Source organism: Mrakia frigida (genome assembly GCF_051309035.1).
Source record: "Mrakia frigida strain ATCC 22029 unplaced genomic scaffold BDY24scaffold_4, whole genome shotgun sequence".
NCBI lineage: Eukaryota > Fungi > Basidiomycota > Tremellomycetes > Cystofilobasidiales > Mrakiaceae > Mrakia > Mrakia frigida.
In genome coordinates this window covers 679,816-700,643 of record NW_027481277.1, presented here as the reverse complement: position 1 = coordinate 700,643, position 20,828 = coordinate 679,816, and the positions used below count along the sequence as shown (strand labels likewise).

Genomic DNA, 20,828 nt, shown 5'->3' with positions numbered 1-20,828 from the left:
GAGGAGCATCTGAGAATGAGAGGCCGAGTGGATCTTTACATATCGTGACCTTGAGGAGCTGCTGGATAATGGACGGGGCAGAAAGGATACGATGGTCGGAGTTGCGAGAACGCGTCGTCGTCGGTTGTTAGGTTTCTCGAAGTTCAGTAGCTGCGACTGCTAGACGAAGGATGGAAATCAGCGCTTGCAGAGTTACAATTTCGAGATGTGAGAAGCTTTGATTTATTTCCTCACGAAAGAAAGGCAGGGGAAGCAGACAAGCAGACGCGTCCGAACGCTCGACTCTGAACCTCAGCTTCGACTCAGCCCAATCTTCTGAACCTCTGAGACTCCTGGAGAGGATTCTAAGACGTCCTGATTTATTCAACAAAAAATCTTCGCTCCATTTCTCACCGGCGGTTACTCTCTCTTCGACCGACTCGAATTCGAACCGAAACGTCCGACTTCCGTTCTCCTTTCCAACTCTCTCTCTTTCCTCCTCCTCGCAGCTTCATTATTAGCTAAAGCCACAGCCCATGAGTCCAGACCTCAAGTGAGTCCCCCGTCTCTCGTTATAGCGCCTAGGCTGCTCCTGGGACCTGTGCGTTTGACCTTTACGAGACTGACTCGACCATGCGACCTCGCCTCTCCTTCCTTCCCGCCCTCCTCTCTTTCGCATCCAAGTGGACGAAGCAGTTCCGTTAGCCCTGACCCCCAAGAAGTCGACCTACCTGAATGTGAGCCCCAACTACATCCTCCCCGAACTCGAACTCTCCCTGGAAATCAGAAGCTGGACGAAAGCTCTCACTGATGAACCTCTTCAAACGTCTCAATCTCTCAGCTTCAATCTCCCAGAAACTCCCTTCGTCCAACACGGCTCAGAACCACCCGAAGCTCCTCCACACCCTTCACGTCGACAAGTCGAGTGCTGTTCTCTCCGTCGGTACGTCGCTTTGATCTCTTGAAGTTTTGCAGAGGAGTAGCAGCGAGGGAGAGGGAGGGAAGGGAAGGAGCACGCCGTGTTGAGCTTCGTTCTGAACCCCTGCTTTCTCCTGCCCCCGTTCTTTTGTTACAGCTGCTTCTCGAGATCACATCTTCTCAGGATCGCAAACCTTCGAGATCAACGCATGGGACAGGAAGACCTTTCAGCTCGTAGGGGCGCTGACAGGCCACGACGGAGCGGTGGGGACGTTGTTGGTCGTCGAAGAACGAGGATGGCTGATAAGCAGCGGAGGTGAGTGTTTCTCTGAGTCTCAAGCCTCTTTCTGAGGGATTGCTTAGAGGCCGAGCTGATCTGTTTACTCTCTTCTCTTCCCTGTTGCCGTTCGAGCAGTTGATGGGACGGTTCGGGTGAGCTTCGCTTCTCCTTCCTCACTCTCTCCTCGACGACCTCGGCTGAAAACGAAGCTCACCACGACCCTTTCCCAACCAGATATGGAACCTCATCACCTTCCTGCCGTTGCTCATCATCTATCCAGTGAACTCGGGAACCGTTTTCTCTCTCGTATTCTGCCCGGAGACGTCGGTTCTCTACATTGGCTGCCAGTCGACGTCGATTCAGGTTCGTTTCGCCTCGTCCTCTTTGCTCCCTTCTTTTTCTCTGTAGGTCGTCAACCGCTGACAGTGCTATCTACCTTGCATTCTCTCCTTATCAGTGGATCCATCTTCCTGCAACCATGCCCTCACCCAACATCCTCGCCGCTCCTCTCCCAACTCCCTTCCAAAAGTCATCTCGCTTCTTCGACTCCCTCCCTCCGACACCCAAAGGCTCGCCAAAACCTACCTTCAAACCCTGCCGGAGCGACAAGAGTGATGACGGGTCGAGAGATCGTACTCGAGACGTGGATGAATTTGTCGAGAAGGTCATTCCTTGCATGTCGGTGGGAGAAGGGGAGGTGAAGAGCTCAGCTCACTATGGCTACGTTTACGCTCTCGTCGAGTTTTCCGAGCTCTGTGCTGGGAAAAATGGAGGACCAGCGGAGATGACGAGGATGCTGGCGAGTGGGAGTGGTGCCGGGGATGTGAAGGTGAGCGGGCCTTGCTGTTGTTGACGTCCGGATCCGCTCGACGCGTCGAAACCGATCCTGACTTCGCCCTCTTTCGCTTCCAGATTTGGGATCGAACCGACGGTACTTCGCTGGAGCTACTAGCTTCCTTCCCGTAGGTTTTATTCCCCACTCTGTAGCCTCCGCTCGTCGCACCTGATCTTGAACTCGATCTGACGTCCTCTCTCTCCTCGTCGTTTCTTGCTTCGTCTTTTCCAGAGGTGACTACGAGGCTGTTCTTTCGCTAGCAGTTTCGGACCAAACCCTCTACGCTGGTATGCAGGATGGAGGGATCAAGGTGCTGGATCTGGAGACGAAATCGGTCATTCGAACGATCGTCGGACATGAGGTTCGTTCGCTTCCTCCGACTGCTCATTCCCTTCTGACGTTCTTCGTTGCTTTTAGGCTGCTATCCTTTCCCTATCTCGGTTAGGATCCGATCTCTACAGCTCCTCGGCGGACGGTCGGATAAGCGTGAGTTTCTCTTCCCTTCCCTCTCCCTCTCGTTGACGCGACTCCTCGAGACTGAAGTGATCCTTTTCGATTTCGATTAGAGATGGAACTCTTCCTTCGACTGCACCGCTTCTTTCCAAGGTCACCGAGGAGCCATTCTCAGCAGTGTCGGATGCGAGGACGAGGCCACTGGAAAGGACGAGCTCTACACCGCGGGGAGCGACGGGCTGCTACAGGTTCGACCTCCCGCTCCTCTTCGACGCCTCGGCGTTTCTACATCTGACCTTTCCATTCTTTCATTTGGCAGGTCTGGAGTGTCGGGATGTCGGGTTCGAAGCAAGCTTCGCGTCGGGAAGGGGAGTCCGAAGCTCAAGCTGGAGGTCAGTCCTCTTCTTCGTCCATCGATTTTACTCGGAACTGACGAAAAATTATCTCTGATCTCCTTCAGATGTTCTTCTTCACACTCTGGCAAAGCTTATCGCTTTCCCGACGGTTCCCAATGACTCTCACCGAGAGGAGTGCGTCCTTCTCTTCGCCCAATTTCGACGCGTCTTCCTTGCTTCTTCTCACCTTCCTCTTCTTCGTTCTTTTTTTTTCAGCTGTCGTCAAGGAGCCATCTTCCTGAAACGAACTTTCAATCAACTAGGAGCCGAGTCGACGCTTCTGTCGGGAGCTGCTGGCAAGAACCCTCTCGTGCTAGCGACGTTCAAGGGAAGAGAGATTCCTGGGAAGAAGAAGAAACGGGTGCTGTTCTACGGGGTGAGCTCGTCCCCTTCCTCTACCGTCGAATTCTTCCCCTCGGCCGTGACTGATCCTCTTCTTACTTTCAGCACTACGATGTCGTCGCTGCTGATCCTGCGAAATGGGCGTCGGATCCGTGGAAACTCGTCGGACGAAACGGGTGAGCTCAGCTTCCACTCTCGCTTCATTTCTCTCTGATACCATCTGACGCGGCCTTCGATTCTTTACTCTTCCAGATACCTCTACGGCCGAGGAGTCGCTGATAACAAGGTACGTCGAGCTCGAGAAGCTCGAACGAACTCGAGCTTCGCCTGACGCGTTTGTTCTCCCTTCGCTCCTGTAGGGACCCATCCTCGCCATTGCTACCGCTGCTTCGGCTCTACTGGAACGAAGAGCTCTCGATGTCGACCTGGTGATGCTCATCGAAGGAGAGGAGGAGGCTGGAAGCGATGGATTTCACGACGCGGTGCGGAGGAACAAGGTTCGTCTCTTGTCTCCCAACCCTCCCTTTCACCTCCTTTCTTCTCGTTCATCTGAACTTTCTGTCTCACTTGAAACTAGGAACTCATCGGAGAAGTAGACTGTATCTTGGTCTCGAACTCGTATTGGATCGAGGAGAAGCGACCGTGCATCACCTACGGTTTGCGAGGCGTCGTTCACGTTTCGATTGAGGTGAGTTCGAACGTCTCGAGCGTCCCTCGATATAAAAAAAAACACGACTGACTGGACTTTCATCGTTTCTTGAACCAGATATCGAGCAATAAGCCTGACCTGCACTCTGGAGTCGAAGGAGGTGCGGCTCCCGAACCCATGATCGACATGTACGCGTCTCTCTTCCTTCCCCACTCCCCTTTCCTCTTCGATTCTGCGTTTGTACACCTTTTGACGCCTTTCTTGCTTCTCCGTCTCACAGGATCCGACTTCTCAACACTCTGACGGACGACGCGCATCGCATTTCGATCCCTCACTTCTGTTCGTCTTCCCTTCTCTCTCACGCCTTGCTCGCTCTGTCTTCTTATCTAACTACCCTCTGTTTATGACGCTTCATCTTCTACTCGATTCAGACGACGCTGTTCGACCAGTAGATCCCATCGAGGAAGCTCGTTACGAATCCCTCTCTGCCCTCACCGGTCGTTCGGCCCTCGATCTCAAGAAACGGTTCTCGGAACCGTCCTTCTCGGTTGGGAACGTAGGAATTGGAACTGGAGGAAGTGAGCAACTATGAATTTCGCATCGAGGACTTGGACTCTCGAGCTCACCTTTTTACTTCGTTCTGCAGGCCCGACCATCATCCCTTCCTGCGTCAAGTCGAGCGTCTCCTTCCGTCTCGTTCCCGACCAAGATCTGGATACCATCGTCGACTCTATCGTTCTCTTCATTCGAACATCCTACGCTCGTCTGGCTTCCACCAACTCGATATCTGTGAGCTCCGCTCAGCTCGAACCTCTCGCGTCGAAACGAAAGGCACGACGCTGAAACTCCTCGGCCTTCCCTCCTTTCTTCAAACAGATCAAAGTCCCTCATCGAGCGAACTGGTGGCTAGGAGATCTGTCATCACCCGAGTACCTTCTCATGGAGAAGTGCGTTGGAGAGGTTTGGGGAGTTGCGGAAGGCGAGGTCTTGCGGATAAGAGAAGGAGGAGTGAGTCCTCCCTCGACGCGTCCTTCTTCTCGGTCCACGTCCCTCCCTTTTCCTCGCGCTTGGACTGATCCGCTTATCGCTTTTTTTTTTCTCGTGACCATCTCTTACTCCCAGTCAATACCGAGTATTCCCTTTCTCGAGAAGGAGTTCTCAGCCAGGGTGAGTTCTCATGGAACTTCCGTCAACAAAGTTGGCCGTTTTCGAGATGAAGGATGAAGAGGAAGGAAGGAAGGGCTGAATCGACTGCTTGACGTCTTCTAGGCGATCCACCTTCCTCTGGGCCAGTCCAGCGACAACGGTTCGTCCCGAGAGAATCAAAGTCCCCGAGAAGTCTTCGCTCGTGTGGTGCTGATCCTCTTCGCTCTTTCTCTTGTTTCTTTTCCCAAGGACATCTTCAAGACGAGCGACTTCGACTGCTCAACCTTCGAAATGGCCAACATGTGTTTTCTTCCTTCGTGGGTATTCCTTCTCGCCAAGGCATGACCTCCTGTGTGTTTGATCAAACTCGGTACTGATAAAACTTTTATACGCCTCGTCTTCTGACCCCCCCCCCCCCCCAACAGCTCGAGAGGATCTGAGCTCTTGCGACGGAAGACGACGGGTGGAGGAGTAAGCGGACGACGCGTCGCACGAGGGAAGAGATATCTATACGGGTGCCAGTGCACGAGGATATATAGTTGACTCGTTCGAGAGAGAAGCAAACTAGGCCCTTGAAGCTGGAGATGAGAGAGATGGTTCAAGGATTTGTTGACAACAAAAGATGGAGGAGAAAACGAGGGGGAAAAGACGAGGACTCCATCCGTTCTGTTCCGACCGCGAATCCCCTGCCCTTAAATTCGATGCCCCCCCACCTTCTCCTCCTTTGACCTCGAACCACATCTCCCCTCCTCCTCCTCCTTCCTTCCTAAAGCTCAACAAATCTACCTTCCTCACCTTCTCTTTCAAGCGTACGTCCCTTCTTTCCCCTCCTTCAAGCCCTCAGCCACCTCCTCGATTTGGCGCTAACCTCCTCGCCTTTCTCTTTCATTTAACCTCAGCTTCTCCCCTTGTACGTCTCCTCCTCCTCCTCCTCCTCCTCCTCTCCAGATTTCCTCCGAAGCGTTGGGGTAAAGAGAGCTCGAGCTCATTTTTCCTATCTTTCCATCCTTCTTCAGTCAACCTACCCCTTCTTTCGTGAGCTCACTTACATTTACATCATCGTCGAAACGCCCGAGAGGTGGGCTTGGGTGGGATCCGGCATGCCGGCTTCAAACGAACGACCCTCATCTGACCCTCTTCCTCCCTCCCTCCCTCCACTTTCTTTCGTTTGGTTTCTTCCTCCCTCTCCTTCCTCTCTCCCCAACCCTCACCTTCTCTCTCAACTTTTCACACTTCAACTCTTCACCACCACCACCTTCAAAACTCTTAAAGCAAACAACATGGCCGATCTCGAAAACGGAAACGGAGCTGGAGCCCTTCACCACAACAAGGAGACCGACAACAACTCGACCTCGTACGGAAACGGAGGAGCTAACGCTTACCCTAGTACGTCCTTCTTTCTGCTGCTTCTTCTCTCAGCTGCTGGAGCTCTTTCCTGACCTCTTCCCTTCTCTCCTTTTTCTAGTCAACCGAGCCATCACTCCTGGAGGACACCCTCGTGAGCTCTCGATCCTCTTTGCTCCTGCTCGCTCTCTTCCTTTTCCTGTCCTCCTCCCCGGCTACTCTCCGCTTCTAGAAAAGCCGTTTTCTTCCTTCCAACTTTTGCTAACCGACATGCTCTTCCTTCCTTCTGCTACCTTCAGTCGATACCTCGCAGCCCTCGTTCCCTGTCTACCACAGGAAGCTTGCGAACCCTGCTCCTCTTGGACTCCTCGCTTTCGCGTCGACCACCTTCATCCTTTCTTGGGTTCGTGCCTCTTCCCTTCTGCTCGTCTCACTCTTTCACATTCTCATATGTTGACCTTCGATCCCTTCCCTCCTCTTCCTTCTCACAGTACAACTGTGGAGTCCGAGGAATCACCCACCCCAACGTCGTCGTCGGGTTCGTCCTTCGTCTCGTTTCATCCTCCCCTCCCCTCCCTGCGTTTCCAAGATCGTTTGCTGACAACTCCGCCTTCTCTTCTCTTCCTCTCGTACAGAATGGCCATGGGTTTCGGAGGACTCGCTCAGCTCCTCGCCGGAATGTGGGAGTGTGAGTCTCGTTTCTCTTTTCGTTTAGAGTTTCCTTGTCGAGGAAGAGAGACGCGTCCAGTCCCCCAACTCTTTTCGAACATCTGGCTGACCGTCTTCGTTCCTTCCTTCCCTTCCATCAGTCGCTTGTGGTAACACCTTCGGAGCCACCGCTTTCACCTCTTACGGAGCCTTCTGGCTTTCTTTCGGATTGATCTACTGGGTTCGTCGTCGAAACATTCTCCTTCATCGTTCGACCTCGTCTCGCCTTGTTGACTGACCTCTCTCCCTCCCCTGTCCCTCCTTTGCGAAACAACAGCCCAGCTCTGGTATCCTTTCTGCTGAGTACGCCGAGGGAGAGCTCGAGTCCGCTCTCGGTATCTACCTCATGGTTCGTTTCTTTCACCGCCGTTCGCTCTTTCGAACCACAGCTGAAGCTGATCTCTTCCCTCCTTCTCTCATCTCTCTCACAGGCTTGGTTCATCTTCACCTTCTTGATGACGCTTGGGTGCGTTCTCTCTCTCACTTCTTCCCCTTTCGTCGAAGCTGAACTAACCTCTTGCTCGTCACTTCTTGATCTACAGAACCCTCAAGTCGTCCGTTGGACTCTTCCTCGTCTTCTTCTTCCTCACCATCACCTTCTTGCTCCTCGCCATCTCCGAGTTCATGATCTCTGCCACCATCCACAAAGCCGGAGGAGGAATGGGTCTTGTCGTGAGTCCTCTTCTTCTTCTCTCAAGCTTGGTTTCGATTCCTCTCCTCGACCTAACCCTCTCCTCTCCTCGCCTCGTCTTCCCCTTTTTTTTCCCAGACCGCCTTCTGCGCTTTCTACGTCGGAGCCGCTGGTATCTACACCCCCGAGACCTCCTACTTCACCCTCCCTACCATCGACCTCTCCGGAACCAAGAAGTCCCAGTAAATCGACGACGCGCTCCTCGTTCGTTCGTCGTCGCACCTTTTTAGTTTTTGGGTTTTCCGTTTTCGTCTTGCACCACCTCGCCTCACCGTGTACTCTTTTTTAATCTTTGCATTTAACTCCCCCCCCCCTTCCTTTTCTCGTTACGACCAACATGTTCTCGCTTTCTGCTTTTGCTTTTGCTGCTTGGTGGGTTCTCCGTTTGCCCGTTTTGCTTTCAGTTGCTTTTTTTCTTTTCTTTCGAGTTTGGGGCAATGCGATGAGCTGTCGACTCGACCATCAGACCAGGAAGAAAGACTCGAAAAAAGTTGCTCTGCCAAAAGACCTCGAAGAAGGAGAAGAGAGGGGTTCGAGAGAAGAGAGGTCGAGGAAGAGGAAGAGGAAGAGTTCGAGGAGGGAAAAGAACGACGCGTCGTGCTCGAACTCTCAATCAAGCTCGTCCTATTATCCTTTCAGGAAAGAAGGGTTCATTCATGTCTCACTCGATTTGAGCTACGGTATATCGATTGCGAGGCTGGTCTGCTTCCTCGACGAATTTAAACATCGGTTGCTTCCGTGCAGAGGTGCGAGGGTGGGTTCCGAGGCGAGAGCTTTGGAATGGGCTCGAAGGGCCTTAAAGGACGCGAGGTGGAGGGAATCAGAGATTCAGAAGTGTACTTCTACAGGTAGATACGAAGACACGTTGCTCTTAGGCTCACGAAGGCGAGCTCATCGTAGGGATCCGAAGGAAAGGCGCGTCGTCGTCCCTCTTTGACGCTCGCCCGATCCCCTCCTCCCCCTTCGACTGCTACGAGACCTTCCCGCTTCCCTCTGCTTGTAGATTTCTCTTCATCTTTCAAATTCTTCGAGATGGGAATGTTCAACTCGGTCAACCTCCAAAACCCGACTCTGATTCCGAATGAAAAAAAAGGGATAAAGCTCGCCATCGATGCGTTTTCGCCCGTCTCCCTCCAACCTCTACTCTCCTTCCCCTCCTCGCGTTCCAAGCAACCCTTCAACCCCCACCCCACCCCTCAAGCCCATATGTTCCGTCGCTCGCTCGCCTCTTCTTCCTCGTCTCTCCTCAGGTCGTCGTCCTCCCTCCTCTCCGTCGTAGCTCGACCTCTTCTCATGTCCTCCACCGTCACCCTCTCCGCTCGAGCTTCCCTCTTCCAACCCACCTGCTCAGGATCGATCCGATGCAAATCTTCAACCTACGAGCTCGCCTCCGAGGGCAAGTCCACTCACGTGAAGGATCTCAAGAGGGATTGGGCCGAGAAGGGACCTGTCGCGTTTGAAGAGATGAAGGACATTAGCAAGAGGGCTTCGAGCAGTACGGTGAGCTTCGACTTCCCCTTCCTTCCTTCCCCTCCTCCCCACCTTCTTTTTCGCACCCTGCTCTTCGTTGTCTTCAAGACCAACCGTATCTGAACCCTCTCCTCTCTCTCTCTCTCTCCTCTGCTCTCTCTCTCTCTGTTCTCATCAGGACGTGATGATCCTGGACGTTCGTGAACTCGCTGAGATTCAGCAAGGCAACATCCCTTCCTCCCTTCCTCTTCCTCTCTCCCTCCTCGAGGAATCCCTCAAGCTCGATCCTCAGGAGTGGGAGGAGCGTCTCGGGTTCAGGAAGCCTGGAAGGGATCAGCCGATCGTGGTTTACTGCAGGAGTGGGAAGAGGAGTCAGAGTGCGATGGACAAGATGACCTTGGAGGGCAACGTCGAGGACAGGTTCACAAAGTGAGCCTAGCTTCTTCCCTTTCCCTCTCGTCTTTCCTTCTCTCTTTCGGGGTCTAGACTTCTCGAGATAGCTGCCTAAGGAATACGATCTGACGTGTATCTGTTTTCTCTCCCTCCTCTCTCCCAGCATCCGAAACTACTCGGGATCGTGGAACGACTGGAGCGAGAAGTACAAGCCGACTCGAGAGGAGGAGGACGACGACTGAGGCATGGGGTTTTTTTTCGATTAGGAAGTTGTATAGTCCAGATCTTTCAGATATACATATGTTCACGCTCTCTCGAGGTCGACGAAAGTTTTCTCTCTCTCTCGCCTTTCCTTTATCTTCGAGGAATGACGTGGGCGTGAAATCAAAAGGATGTTTTGGAGAAGAAGGCCGCCCGACTTTTTGTTTTCTTTCTCTTCTGAGTCTGGTTCTTGCCCTGGCCCTGGCCCTCTTCTTGAAAGGGAGCTCAAAGCGGTTAGACGCATTGCCTAGAGAACAGGGTTTTACTGGAGAGTGAGAAAGTTTTTTTTTCCAGCTACAGCGCCCCTCGGCAAAGGAAAGAACGCGAGCGAGAGGAATTCGAGCTAGTTTCCTCTCTCACCTTCACCTTCACACCTTCTCTCCTTCTCCTTCCCGTCTCTCTCCCTCCCTCCCTCCCTTCTCCTGCCCTCCTCGTGAGTGTCGGTCTCTCTGTATGCTCCTGAAGCTCGGATACGCTTTTGTGCAAGCGAGGATGTCGAAGATGGGGAGTCTTGAGGAAGGAACCAGGGAGGGAAGGAAGGACATGCCGCGTCGTCCTTCTCCTTCCCTTCCCATCTCTCCTCCTTTCGTATCCCTCCTCCTTCACCTCAGAGCAATCCTCCTTCAGTCCTCATCAAGACGTCCTTTCCCTCTCTCCTCACCAAATGCTGACCTTCTTTCCCTTTTCTCTCCCTCTGGATCCTTCCCTCTTGTCACCGCAGTGGGTTCGCCTTCGACACCTCCTCTCCCCTCCCCTCCCTTCCATCAACTCCTCCCTTCACCCCCTCTCTTTCCTTCAAAACCGTCGAGGTCTCGCTTCACTCTACTACAGTCGGAACCTTTGGACTCTCCTCCCTTTCGCTGCTTTTCGGCTTCGCTCCCTTCTCCACTCTCCCCTACGACCTTCTTACGAGACTCTCTCTCTCTCGCTCTCTCTCTCCCTTCACCTCCTCCTCCTCCTCCTCCTCGTTGGACCTCAGAAACAGACAGAGCAGCCAGCTCAGGGGCGCATCAGGTCGCCTTCCTTCCTCAACAGAATCTCGATAGAACACAAAAAACAGGTTCGTACATCTCTCTCTCTTCTTGTGCGTCCCAGATCGACAGAGACAAGAGCAGCTCGTCTGTCACAACGCCGCAGGTCGGTCGGGTTGTTGGCTCCCATCGAAGGAGGAGTCGGTTGGCGAACGTTTGCTGAGGTTGAAAAGCTGACCTTTTCGCTCCCTTCCTACACTCTGTTGAAAACAGTACGATCCTTCTCTCATAGAACGGCTGCTTCCGTGAGCTTCAGCTTCCCTCCTCCTCCACTCTCTCACCGAGCCCACAGCCCGTCGTCCCTTTCTTTCTTCCTTCCTTCCTTCCTTCCTTCCCCTTCCTCACCTCTTACACGCTCCATTTGTTTCCCTTCCTAACAGAGCCTCTCATGCTCACTCTCGACCGGTCGCATTCCCATCACTCGTCACTCCACCAACCTCGACCTTCCATGTCCTCCTCCTCCCACTCCTTTGACGTCCCTCCTCGATCTCGTTCCACTCCTCCCATCCTCGGGCCACCTCCTCCTCTCACCTCTCCCATGTCAGCACCACCTTCGTCTCAAGGAGGATTCCCCGGAGGAGGTCAGATGAGCCCTCAGCAGCAGCACCAGGCGTTCATGGCAGCTCAGCAGCAGGGCTGGGGAGGACAAGGGTACTTCCAAGGAGGGTATCCTCCGGCAGGGTTCGGTGGAGGAGGAGGAGGAGGAAGTCCGTTCGCTCAGAACGGTGGACTCAGCCAGCAGCAGCAGCAGATGTATCAGCATCAGCAGCAGCTCGCAGCTTGGGCGGCAGCGTATCAACAGGTGAGTTCGAGAGGGAGGAGGATTCGACGACGACGCGTGAGATGGGGAGAGGATCGGAAACCAACTCGAAAATGCGTCACGACATCTCGTCGCTTTCCTCGCTGACTCTAGGCAATTTTTATTTCTCTTCTAGATGATGATGAACGGAGGAAATCAACATAACGTACCCTTCCCTGGTGGATCTCCCTACGGGCAGGACTTCCAACGACCTCCTCCTCACGTCGACACCCATCGTCGTCGAACCTCCTCAGGACCTCAACACACCACTCCCGAACCTTCGTACTTCCCTCAACCTCAGCAACGCACCACCACCACCAACAACAACAACAACGGATTCCAACCTCCAACCTTCTCTCACCAGCAGTACTCTTCCTCGCCAGGGAGTTCACCATCTCGTCGTCCTTCCAACCTCCCACCGCAGCAACAACAGCAGCAGCAGCAGCAGCAGCATCAACCTCCTCCTCCTCCGTCCTCTAACGAACCGCAAACAGGAGCAGGATTCCATCCCTATCGTCGTCCAGATCGTCGAGGAGCAGGATCGTCGTCCAGAGATCCGTCGTCTTCGCCAGCACCTCCGCCTTCCCAACCCGAGGTCGTTCTCCCTCCCTCCAGACCCTACGTTCGAACGGAAGTTCCAGGATCGAATTCGAGCGTTGCCTCCACCAACTCTGGCTCCAAGTCGGACGGCAAACGGAGAGTCGAGCGAGAACGAGAAAGGGAGAGGGAACGAGCAAAGTCGCCAACGACGACGACAGCTCAGGCGGCCGGAAACGGTCCTCCTCCTTCTTCTTCTCGAGCAGGACAGACCAAAGTCGACCACAGTCGACACGCTTCGCATTCGTCGTCGGATCGGTCCTCAGGAGGGTCCATCTCGTCCCTAGGAGCAGTCGTTCCTCGAATCACTACCACGGGAACCGCTCGACGCGAATCCTTCTCGAGCGAACGAGGATCCATCGTCCAGAGCGGAAACTCGTCTCCAACCTCCTCTTCGACCAACAACAGTCCTACCCAATCCAACCACCGTCCAAACTCTCCCTCGGGAGGAAACTCCTCCACCAAAGCTCCTCCCAAACCGTCTCCTCTCTCCCAACGCCAACCCATCGTCCGAGAACCCGAGCAGCCCAAGCCGGTGGTCGTCGCTACGCCAACTCCTCCAGCACCCACGCCGACGATGGTCAAGAGTGGAGGGCTGATGGGTCGGTTGAAGGGGAAGCTCGGGAACGACGACGAGGGGAAGAAGAAGAAGGATCTTGGGAAGGGAAAGCCGTCGTCGTCTCCCGTTCCTTCTCCCTCCGGATCGTCACTCCCAACCTCAAAATCCTCAACGCAACTTCGATCGGTCTCCTCCCCAGCAGCTCCTCCCTCGTCGTCGTCTACGGGTCCTCTCACTCCGTCGCAGTTCCAGGTCAGGGACGAGACGACCAAGGCTTCGGACGGGAAGGGAAAGAGGTCGATGTTCAACATGAAGAACGCCAGTACGGACAACATCTCGATCGCCAGTGCGGCCAGTAGTGCGAGTATGATGATCAGGAAGATTGGGAACTTTGGAAAGTTGGCGAAGAGGAACAGGTGCGTCTCTTCTCCTTTTCCGACTTTGTCTTCTCTCGATCTCGAGCTGACCCTTCCCTTGCTTTTCCTCCTCTCTCCCTTACAGTCTGATGGGAATCTCGAACATGTTCAAGGACAAGAAGGGAGCCATCGACGACGACGACTTCGAGCCCGGAGACAAGAAGAAGAAGGGAGGCCTCTTCAAGAGTCGCAAATCGGACGCCTCGACAGCGGCCGTCACCCACTTCTCCGCCGAGCTCGACCGCTCTCCCTCCTCGACGGACGACCAGCCCGTCACAGGTCTCTCTCCAGCAGCCAAGCTCGCTCGTCAGCACACTCTTCGATCCAAGGCCGAGGAAGCAGCAGCAGCCTCAGCTCGAAACGCTCGACGAGGAGGAGGAGGAGGACCTCTCGCCGCCGTCGCGTCCGTCGACGAGCAAGGACGACGACCCTCGATCGAGGTCCCTCCAGTCTGGGATAAGAACACCGTTACGAGGAACGGAGCGCCGGTGGAGCAGCGGCAGGAAGAGGAGCAGCAGGCTTGGAGACGAGACGAGGGAAGGCCGACGTCGGAGGACGACGCTTCGTTCGGGCCTAGCGACGACGACGGCCACGGAGGATACGACGAGGAGGACGCTCCTTTCGACGAGATGACCTCGAGGATGGGAGGAGTTGGGTTCTCGGATCAGGAGAGTGAGATCGGAGGAGAGTTCTCGTCTTGGGGAACTGCAGGTCCCGCTCCTGGGAAGGTCCCGGTTCGAAGCATCTTGAAAGGTGAGCTCGTCTTCGTCGGTCCCTCGTCGTTCTCGAAGAGCTCCTCGCTGACCTTCCTTCTCGTGTCCCTTCCAGCCGTCTCCTCCTACGACACTCCTCTCGAAACTCCCGACGCCGTCTGGACTCGAGCTCGTTCCAACTCCTCCGACCAGCAGATGGCCAACTCCAGCCTCTCCCTCCTCCCCCAACCCACTCCTCCCAACGCTCTCACTCGCATCCCCTCGGGAGATCGAGAGAACATCGACGGTCTTCCCCTCACCTCTTCCAAAGCTACTTCTCCTCCTTCTTCTTCGCCTCCCGCTACCTCCTCCTACCCCGACCCTCTCGCTCCAGGATACTCGCCGTTCGAGAACGCCAACGAGACCGAGCACGACCCAGAGGAGATCAGTCCAGCCGAGAAGAGGATGAGCTTCCCTTACGCCAACCCAGCGCACAACTCGTCGGCTCCTGCTCTGTCGCAGTTCAGCGGACCTGGAGGAGCGATGAACCATCGTGCGATGACGGCTCCGTTGGGGAAGAAGAAGGAGTTGGTGTGGGCACCGAACTGTGCGGTCTATCACACGTTCCACGGGAGCGAGTACGATCGACGTGAGTGGATCTTCTTCTTCGTCGTCCGAGTAAGAGCTGGAGCTGACTTCGTTCTCGTTCCCTCCTTCGTTCGTTTCTTTTCAGGATCGGAACCTGCGACCTGCAACCGATTGACGCCTCAGCTCGCTCAGGAGATCAAGGCTGTCAGTCTCTTTTCCTCCTTCCTTCCTTCCTACTTTCCTCGTCCAGCTCAATCGCTGACCCCCCTTTCTCGTCCGCTTGTCTCAGTTCCTCAACCAGTACAAACTCGAGGAAATGGAGGTCCACCCGTCCAGTCGAGCCTAGTTCGTTACCCTTCCTTCCCTCTTCTCTCCTTCGTCGTCTTCCCTTCGAGACGTCGTTTTTTGTAAAAAAAAAAAAAAAAAAATCGCGTGCGCCTTCCGTGTTTCTGACCTACAGCATTCAATTCCACACTTGATTCCTCCTCTCACTTCCAGCACTCAATTCTTCGGCTAGCTAGATCCAACCGACTCCGACTCGAACGACACTTCCTCTTCCCGCCCGCCCTCAAACGAACCACGACTCTTTCCTTTCAACGTCCCTTCAAATCATTATCGCCCTGTCATTCCTTCACGACGCCTTTCCAAACCCTTCCCCTACCCTCGACTCCGGAGTTCCGAGGAGCAGCAACTCAAAAAAACCCATCAGCACCGACGGACGGACGGACGGACGACCCAGGAGGTCGACGACTCCATTCCATTCCCCATCGCTAGCTCAGCTCTTCGTCTCTCTCTCTCGCTACATACCTCCCTCCTCCAACTCGCTTGCATACCAGAAGCACCCTCTACACCCCTTCTTTACACACACACACACACACACCTCTTTCTCTCTCTCTCTCTCTCCTTTCTGGGACACCCCTCCCTCTCTCGCCCGTCCTCCGTCGGTCCTCCCTTTTGCTTCTTACTCCCTACAATACTGTATCCCTCTTCTTCTTCTTTTTTTCGAGATTCACATCGCACACACACACCGCAGACACATCCCTTCTTCCCTTCTTCCCTTCTCTTTTTTTTGCTTCGTTCTCGTTCTTCGTTCTCGCGCATTTCTCTCTCTCTCTCCGACTTTCTCCTTTGCACTTTCTCGTCTCTCCGTCTCGTTTTTTTTTTGCTTTTCAACTTTCTCGTTTTTCGTTCCGTTCGTTCGTTTCGTTTCTCGGTTTCGTTTCGTTTCTTTTTCGTTTGAGTAGATCCCAGTTCCGGGTGGGGTGGGGGTGGGAGATGTTATTCTCTGTTTTGGATTCTAACGTGGAGAAAGAACGACGGGCGGGGAAAGAAAAGTACAAGGAGGTTGGTTGAGTCGAGTCGAGTCGCGTCGTTCTTCTCTCTCTCTCCCTCTTTCCTCCCGTCCAAGCAAATCCCTCCAGAAGAAAAGAAAAGAACCTTTAAAAAAAGTTAGACTGTTAGACTATTTTCTATTCAAACCCCTCCGAGCAGCGAAACGGCAAAATTATTACACCCTCCCTTCCCCTTGAGCACCTTCTTCTTCCCCCACCCGCCTTCCCCTCCCGCTCCCGCTCCTCCATCGTCGGGCTGAACGCGTTCGTACAACCAGTACGCCACGCCTTTCTCTCCCTTCCATCTGGATCGGATCTGACGGTATCCGATCGAGAGCATGAGCCCTGAGAGGTGCTCGGGAGTGAGGAAGCGCGAGTTGAGGACGCACGGGGTCGGGAGGACGAGGAAGAGGTAGGAGGAGGAGGAGAGGGAGAGGGAGGGAGAGGGTGGCGAAGGGGGTGGGAGGAAGGAGGGAGTGCGGAGGAGCATACGACCTGGGGAAAAACGAAACCGAACGAAGAAGAGGGAGTCAGCGAAAGCAAAAGCAAAAGAGAGAGAGAGAGAGACGCGTCGAACCGAACCGAACCGAAAGAAAAGAAAAGGAAACGAAACTCACCTCGATCCCTCGCCTCGGGTACGAAATTCAGCACCAACGAACAACTCACCACGTCGAACAGTGGCTCTCCTTCCTCCGGGACGGGTCGATCCATAAAGTCCTGTTCCTCGATGAGAGGATGTCGGGAATGAAGGTCCAAGGGCGTGTTGTGGATCCAAGGGTGGGAAGAGAAGTTGGAAGGGAGGAGGGCTCCTATTTCGAGGACTCTGTGGGTGTAGGGCGGCGAAGAGAAGGGGTTGGGTGAGTGAGGGCAGGAAGAGAGGAGAGAGGAAAGGGAGAGGGAGAAGGAGAAGGAGACGAAGACGAACCTCAGAGGATTCGCTTTGGAATGCAACGTATGCCGACCTAGTTCTTTCAGCCAGGAGACCAAGACGTGCGAGGAGTCTCCTCCTCGTTCTTTAGCTTGTCCGAGCGTGGAGGCTAAACGAAACGTCCGTCCAAAAAAAAAAAAAAACCAAAAACCAAAAGCAAACGGTGTGAGCTCGACCTCCTTTCTTCCTCCCTAGTTTCGTTTTCTTTGAAACTGACCTCGTTGATACCACTCCAACCCGCCCAACTCGTTCATCTCCTTCTCCACCTCGTTCAACTGATCCTCCAGCTCTACGAGCTCGTCTCCTTCCTTCGCTTTGCCCTTCTTCGAGCTCGAAGACTCGTCTTCCTCGTCGTCGCCTAGTCCTCGAAGGGAAGCGAGTTTGGTTTTGAGTTGAGCTTGTCGTTTGAGGAGGACGTGGAATTTACGGACTGGGAAACGAAAGAACAAACAAACAGGAGTCAGAGAGAGTCTGGAGAGGTGAGTGAGTTTGGGGGAGGAACTGACTGAGCGTTCGAGTAGCGAGAGCTGACGTTCCGGCGGAGGGTTTCGAGGACGAGGAGGAAGAGGAAGCAGCGTGGGAGGAGGACGAAGAGGAGGAGGCTTGGACAGAGGTGATGGGAGCTTTCTTCTTCCTTTGAGCTTTGGCCATCTCTCGTCTGCTGAAGAACTGTTTGCTTGAAAGGGTTTGTTGACGTTGGAAGGAAGGGAAGGAGAAAGGTGTTGAGCTTCGGTTCCACATTCGAATTTTGAGCCCGCGCTCTCCTTCCCTTCTCCCTCCCTCCCTCCAAACCATCACACCCCCCCAAAAAAAATGTCTTCTACCACTACCACTACTACCACCACCCCCTCTCCCTCCGAAGACGCCTCCATTTCTGCCCTCCGCGCGACGCTCAACCAAGCGTACCGGCTCTGGATCTCGGACGGACGGATGTTCGAAGGAGCGTTCCTCTGTACGGATCGAGAGAAGAACGTCATCCTTCAGGACGCGGTAGAGACCTCGTCTCCTCTTGCGGCGGGGGGGAAGAAGAAGGTGCAGAGGGAGGTTGGGATGGTGAGTTGGCTGCGCTTTGGTTGAGAGAAAGGGGAGGGTGGAGGAGAGGAAGCAGGAAGGAGAAGGAAGGGACGAGTTGACCGACCATCTCGTTCGTTTCGTTTTTGGTTTCGTAGGTCATGATCCCTTGGAAGTGGGTCGTGAAAGCCGAGATCGAGGAGACGGACGAGAGGTCGTGGAGGGAGAAGATGTCGGGCATGTATTTCTGAGTGTGGACAAGGAGAGAGGAGGAAGGAGAAAGGGAGGAAGGGGGAAGGTCAGTTTGAGCTCGAGAACTCGAGAAGGTGTGCGTCTTTTCTTCTTCTTCTCGTCCTTGCTTTCCTTTCAAAAAGAGGATTTCGTACTCTTTGTTCGGATGCTGAGACGTATTACCCTTCTTTTCCTCAGTCCTTTTTGCCAACGAACCTACTCGAGGAGCAACGAGGACAGCTTCGCCTCCCTCGCCCTTCGACCAACGACGCGTTCACTTGGATGGTCTCAGAGATCTCGTCTTTCCTAGCCAGCCCGTGAGCTCTATCCCATCCCTATTCAGTTCTCTGTCCCTCATTGCTGACCTTCTCCTCGCTCTCGCTTCCGCGCCAGACTAGCTCGACCCCCAGCTCGTCGTCGTCGTCGTCGCTTTCCTTTGCTCTCTTCCTCTCCTCGGGGATCAGCAGGATCAGGTCCCCAGCAGGGAATCTCACAAGCTTGAGACTTCGACATCCTGTCTATCCTTCGATTTGATGCTCTTCTCTATCGTCTCGGTTCTTCTCGAAAGAGGTTCCTTCGATTTCTTCGACGACGCCGCCGGGTTCCTTCCCTCGCTTCCTCTTTTCTGACTGATCTCGCGGCCATAGCATCTACCAGCGAATACAACCAAGCCCCTTCTCTGCTTCCCAGGGAAATCTAATCAACCTCGTCACTGATCTCCACCTCCTCCTCCTCCTCCTCAGCCTCCTTCTTCTCAATCTCGTTCTTCCCTGCCTTCGTCGCTGGCTCAGCATCCGTGATCTCGAACGAAACGCTGAAGAAGGTCTTGGTTCCCGATCGGTTTCGGCACACGAAGGTGACGGGTCTGAGCGAGGAGGGTTGGGGGAGGAGAGTGAGTGTGAGCGCGTTGAAGGGAAGAAGAGAGAGAGAGAGAGAGGGAAGGGAGGGGAGGAGGTTTGGAGGTGACTTACTGTCCATCCCAGTACTTGAGCAGATCAACATGGAACCCCACCGAAGGGAGGGAGACGGATAGATCGTTGAAGTCGAGGAAGGCTTGTACGAAATCGATGGTGACGAGGTCCTGTCGGCCACGAACGAAACGAACGAACGACGCGACGCGACGGCCAAAAGTCAGCCAGGCACCCACAACCCCCTTCTTCTTCCCACGTTTTCTCAACCAAACTCACCTCCTTCCCGATCCTGACCGCCTTCCTGTTCTCCTTCACGTTCACCCAGCTCTTCCTCGCCCAGCTCTCCTTCTCCTCGTCCCTGACCTCGTCGAGATCGTCCGTCTCGACCTGCCCGTTCCGTCGTCGGAGGTTGGCGACGAGGCCGTCGAGGGAGTTTTCCTTCAACGGTTCGAGGTCGGTGGTGGAGGAGAAGGGCGGGAGAGGAGAGGTAGGAGGGTGAGGGGTGAGGGAGAGGAAAGGGGTCGTGCAGAGGAGGGGGGAGCTGCAGCGACGAACGAACGCGGGAAGGTGAGGTGAGTGGATTTTTGGGAGAGGAAGAGATGGATGGATGGACGAACAGAGCCCAAGGTTTATCAGCGTAGAAATCACTTTCCATCGTTGGGTCGAGGTAATGCATGAATCTTAATTAACGAAGAAGGAAGAAGAGAGAAGGGTCAGCGAAAACGGGACGAGAACTTGACTTGACTTGGACGCGGCAAGGAGGTTAATAGGGGAAATTACATACTTGACGGCAACGGAAGTCCCCCAGGGCAAACTGTCTCGGATGGGGTTCTCAAAAACGTTTCCGAAGACGAGATCGTCGCCTGAGAATTGACAAGGAGAGAGCGAGGCAAAAAGGAGGGAGGGAGGTGTGAGCTCGAGTCGAGAAACCAAACCATCCCCTCGAAGCTCTCACTCACTCACCATCGATCTCCTCCAAAAACCTAGGATCGAATCCAAAGAAGTTGAAGTAAGCTCTATCCTCTCCCTCAAACGAGGTCAACGAAAGTCTTGCAAGCTCACCTCCCTCTCACAAAGATACTCCAAGTCTTCCCCTTCCTCGAAGCCGATTCAAAGTAAGCTGGCTCTCCCTCAGGACTTCTCCTCTCCTTCCCATCGGCAGATTCTCCCGTGAAACCTTTGATTCGAACGAGAACGTCTCCTTCGAAGGTCTCGGATCGGATGCGAGTGGGAGTAGAGGAGTTGGGGGAGAGGAGCGTCGAGGTGGAAGGGGAGGGAGGGGAGGAGGTCGAGACGGAGATCTTGAGTTTGGGCTTGAGGAGGGGGAGGAGGAGGAAAGCGTCAGTTTGAAGCAGCTTTTTAAGTAAGTAGGAGGCAGAGGCTTGCTTACCATGCTGGATAGAGAGAAGGTGGAGGGTTAGGGGAGAAGAGAGAGGGAGAGAAGGGCAGGAGGGAGGGGAAAGCGTCGAGCTCGATTTGGGGGTCTAGCTCGATGACGAGGGAAGGTCGCAGCCGACGCGCCTTCTTTCCTCTCCAAAAAAAGAAGAAGATTTTCGACTTTCGAAACCTCAAGCTCTCGAGAAGGTTTTTATCAAGTCATAATCAAGCCCATCGAATTCCCAAATCAAGGAACACGTCGAACCTCCTCGACTTCAACCCAACCTGAGTCCTCCCTTCTCCCTTCTCCCAGATCGCCCGAAGCGAATCGAACAGATCCTTCTTCCGACCCTTGGGATGAACAAACCGAGTTGATCCTCCAGTCCTCGCGGCTGAGTCGAGTCGAGCCGAGCGAGAGAGAGCAAGTTTGACGCGCTCTCTCTTTCAAAAGAGACGGAGCGAGGGCGAAGGAAGATGAAGAAGCCTTTGGTAT

The 20,828-nt window shown here is 54.3% G+C and overlaps 7 protein-coding genes across 7 annotated transcripts; 5 read left to right on the top strand and 2 right to left on the bottom strand.

The window, feature by feature from the left end:
- Positions 1 to 464: 464 nt before the first annotated feature.
- Positions 465 to 5,751, top strand: DUG2 (glutamine amidotransferase subunit DUG2). The gene is made up of 27 exons (XM_076638912.1): positions 465 to 532; positions 664 to 716; positions 821 to 922; positions 1,055 to 1,213; positions 1,313 to 1,329; positions 1,412 to 1,540; positions 1,635 to 2,006; positions 2,090 to 2,139; positions 2,244 to 2,373; positions 2,430 to 2,498; positions 2,579 to 2,713; positions 2,785 to 2,857; positions 2,926 to 2,995; positions 3,077 to 3,236; positions 3,308 to 3,378; positions 3,455 to 3,488; positions 3,562 to 3,699; positions 3,780 to 3,890; positions 3,969 to 4,039; positions 4,132 to 4,190; positions 4,283 to 4,429; positions 4,498 to 4,640; positions 4,728 to 4,859; positions 4,974 to 5,018; positions 5,121 to 5,157; positions 5,247 to 5,314; positions 5,423 to 5,751. The coding sequence occupies exons 1-27, from the start codon at positions 516 to 518 to the stop codon at positions 5,435 to 5,437; spliced, it is 2,607 nt and encodes an 868-aa protein (XP_076499980.1). The 5' UTR covers positions 465 to 515; the 3' UTR covers positions 5,438 to 5,751.
- On the top strand, positions 5,742 to 8,198 carry BDY24DRAFT_408687 (acetate uptake transporter family protein). The gene is made up of 12 exons (XM_076642799.1): positions 5,742 to 5,806; positions 5,897 to 5,907; positions 6,014 to 6,383; positions 6,463 to 6,495; positions 6,641 to 6,744; positions 6,833 to 6,879; positions 6,977 to 7,029; positions 7,151 to 7,230; positions 7,327 to 7,398; positions 7,481 to 7,515; positions 7,592 to 7,721; positions 7,819 to 8,198. Exons 3-12 carry the CDS (start codon positions 6,098 to 6,100, stop codon positions 7,924 to 7,926), a joined length of 948 nt encoding a protein of 315 aa, XP_076499979.1. The 5' UTR covers positions 5,742 to 5,806; positions 5,897 to 5,907; positions 6,014 to 6,097; the 3' UTR covers positions 7,927 to 8,198.
- A 679-nt stretch (positions 8,199 to 8,877) lies between these two features.
- On the top strand, positions 8,878 to 9,915 carry BDY24DRAFT_378333 (Rhodanese-like domain-containing protein). Its single transcript, XM_076638911.1, has 3 exons — positions 8,878 to 9,240; positions 9,389 to 9,639; positions 9,767 to 9,915. Exons 1-3 carry the CDS (start codon positions 8,947 to 8,949, stop codon positions 9,843 to 9,845), a joined length of 624 nt encoding a protein of 207 aa, XP_076499978.1. The 5' UTR covers positions 8,878 to 8,946; the 3' UTR covers positions 9,846 to 9,915.
- Positions 9,916 to 11,502: 1,587 nt separating this feature from the next.
- BDY24DRAFT_204682 (uncharacterized protein) lies at positions 11,503 to 15,234 on the top strand. Its single transcript, XM_076636481.1, has 7 exons — positions 11,503 to 11,697; positions 11,809 to 13,266; positions 13,352 to 14,019; positions 14,095 to 14,607; positions 14,692 to 14,750; positions 14,836 to 14,891; positions 15,045 to 15,234. The coding sequence occupies exons 2-7, from the start codon at positions 11,831 to 11,833 to the stop codon at positions 15,061 to 15,063; spliced, it is 2,751 nt and encodes a 916-aa protein (XP_076499977.1). The 5' UTR covers positions 11,503 to 11,697; positions 11,809 to 11,830; the 3' UTR covers positions 15,064 to 15,234.
- Positions 15,235 to 15,799: 565 nt separating this feature from the next.
- BMT2 (25S rRNA (adenine2142-N1)-methyltransferase) lies at positions 15,800 to 17,593 on the bottom strand. The gene is made up of 5 exons (XM_076638910.1): positions 17,312 to 17,593; positions 17,023 to 17,235; positions 16,803 to 16,914; positions 16,495 to 16,700; positions 15,800 to 16,372 (listed from the first exon to the last, which is right to left on the bottom strand). The coding sequence occupies exons 1-5, from the start codon at positions 17,544 to 17,546 to the stop codon at positions 16,020 to 16,022; spliced, it is 1,119 nt and encodes a 372-aa protein (XP_076499976.1). The 5' UTR covers positions 17,547 to 17,593; the 3' UTR covers positions 15,800 to 16,019.
- Positions 17,594 to 17,618: 25 nt separating this feature from the next.
- BDY24DRAFT_412298 (LSM domain-containing protein) lies at positions 17,619 to 18,067 on the top strand (the record flags this gene model as incomplete). Its single annotated transcript, XM_076643036.1, has 2 exons — positions 17,619 to 17,858; positions 17,975 to 18,067. 2 exons carry the CDS (start codon positions 17,619 to 17,621, stop codon positions 18,065 to 18,067), a joined length of 333 nt encoding a protein of 110 aa, XP_076499975.1.
- Positions 18,068 to 18,716: 649 nt separating this feature from the next.
- Positions 18,717 to 20,464, bottom strand: BDY24DRAFT_378323 (DUF1769 domain-containing protein). The gene is made up of 8 exons (XM_076638909.1): positions 20,349 to 20,464; positions 20,021 to 20,271; positions 19,922 to 19,941; positions 19,743 to 19,821; positions 19,576 to 19,638; positions 19,235 to 19,499; positions 19,019 to 19,128; positions 18,717 to 18,912 (listed from the first exon to the last, which is right to left on the bottom strand). Exons 1-8 carry the CDS (start codon positions 20,349 to 20,351, stop codon positions 18,744 to 18,746), a joined length of 960 nt encoding a protein of 319 aa, XP_076499974.1. The 5' UTR covers positions 20,352 to 20,464; the 3' UTR covers positions 18,717 to 18,743.
- Between the last annotated feature and the right edge of the window lie 364 nt (positions 20,465 to 20,828).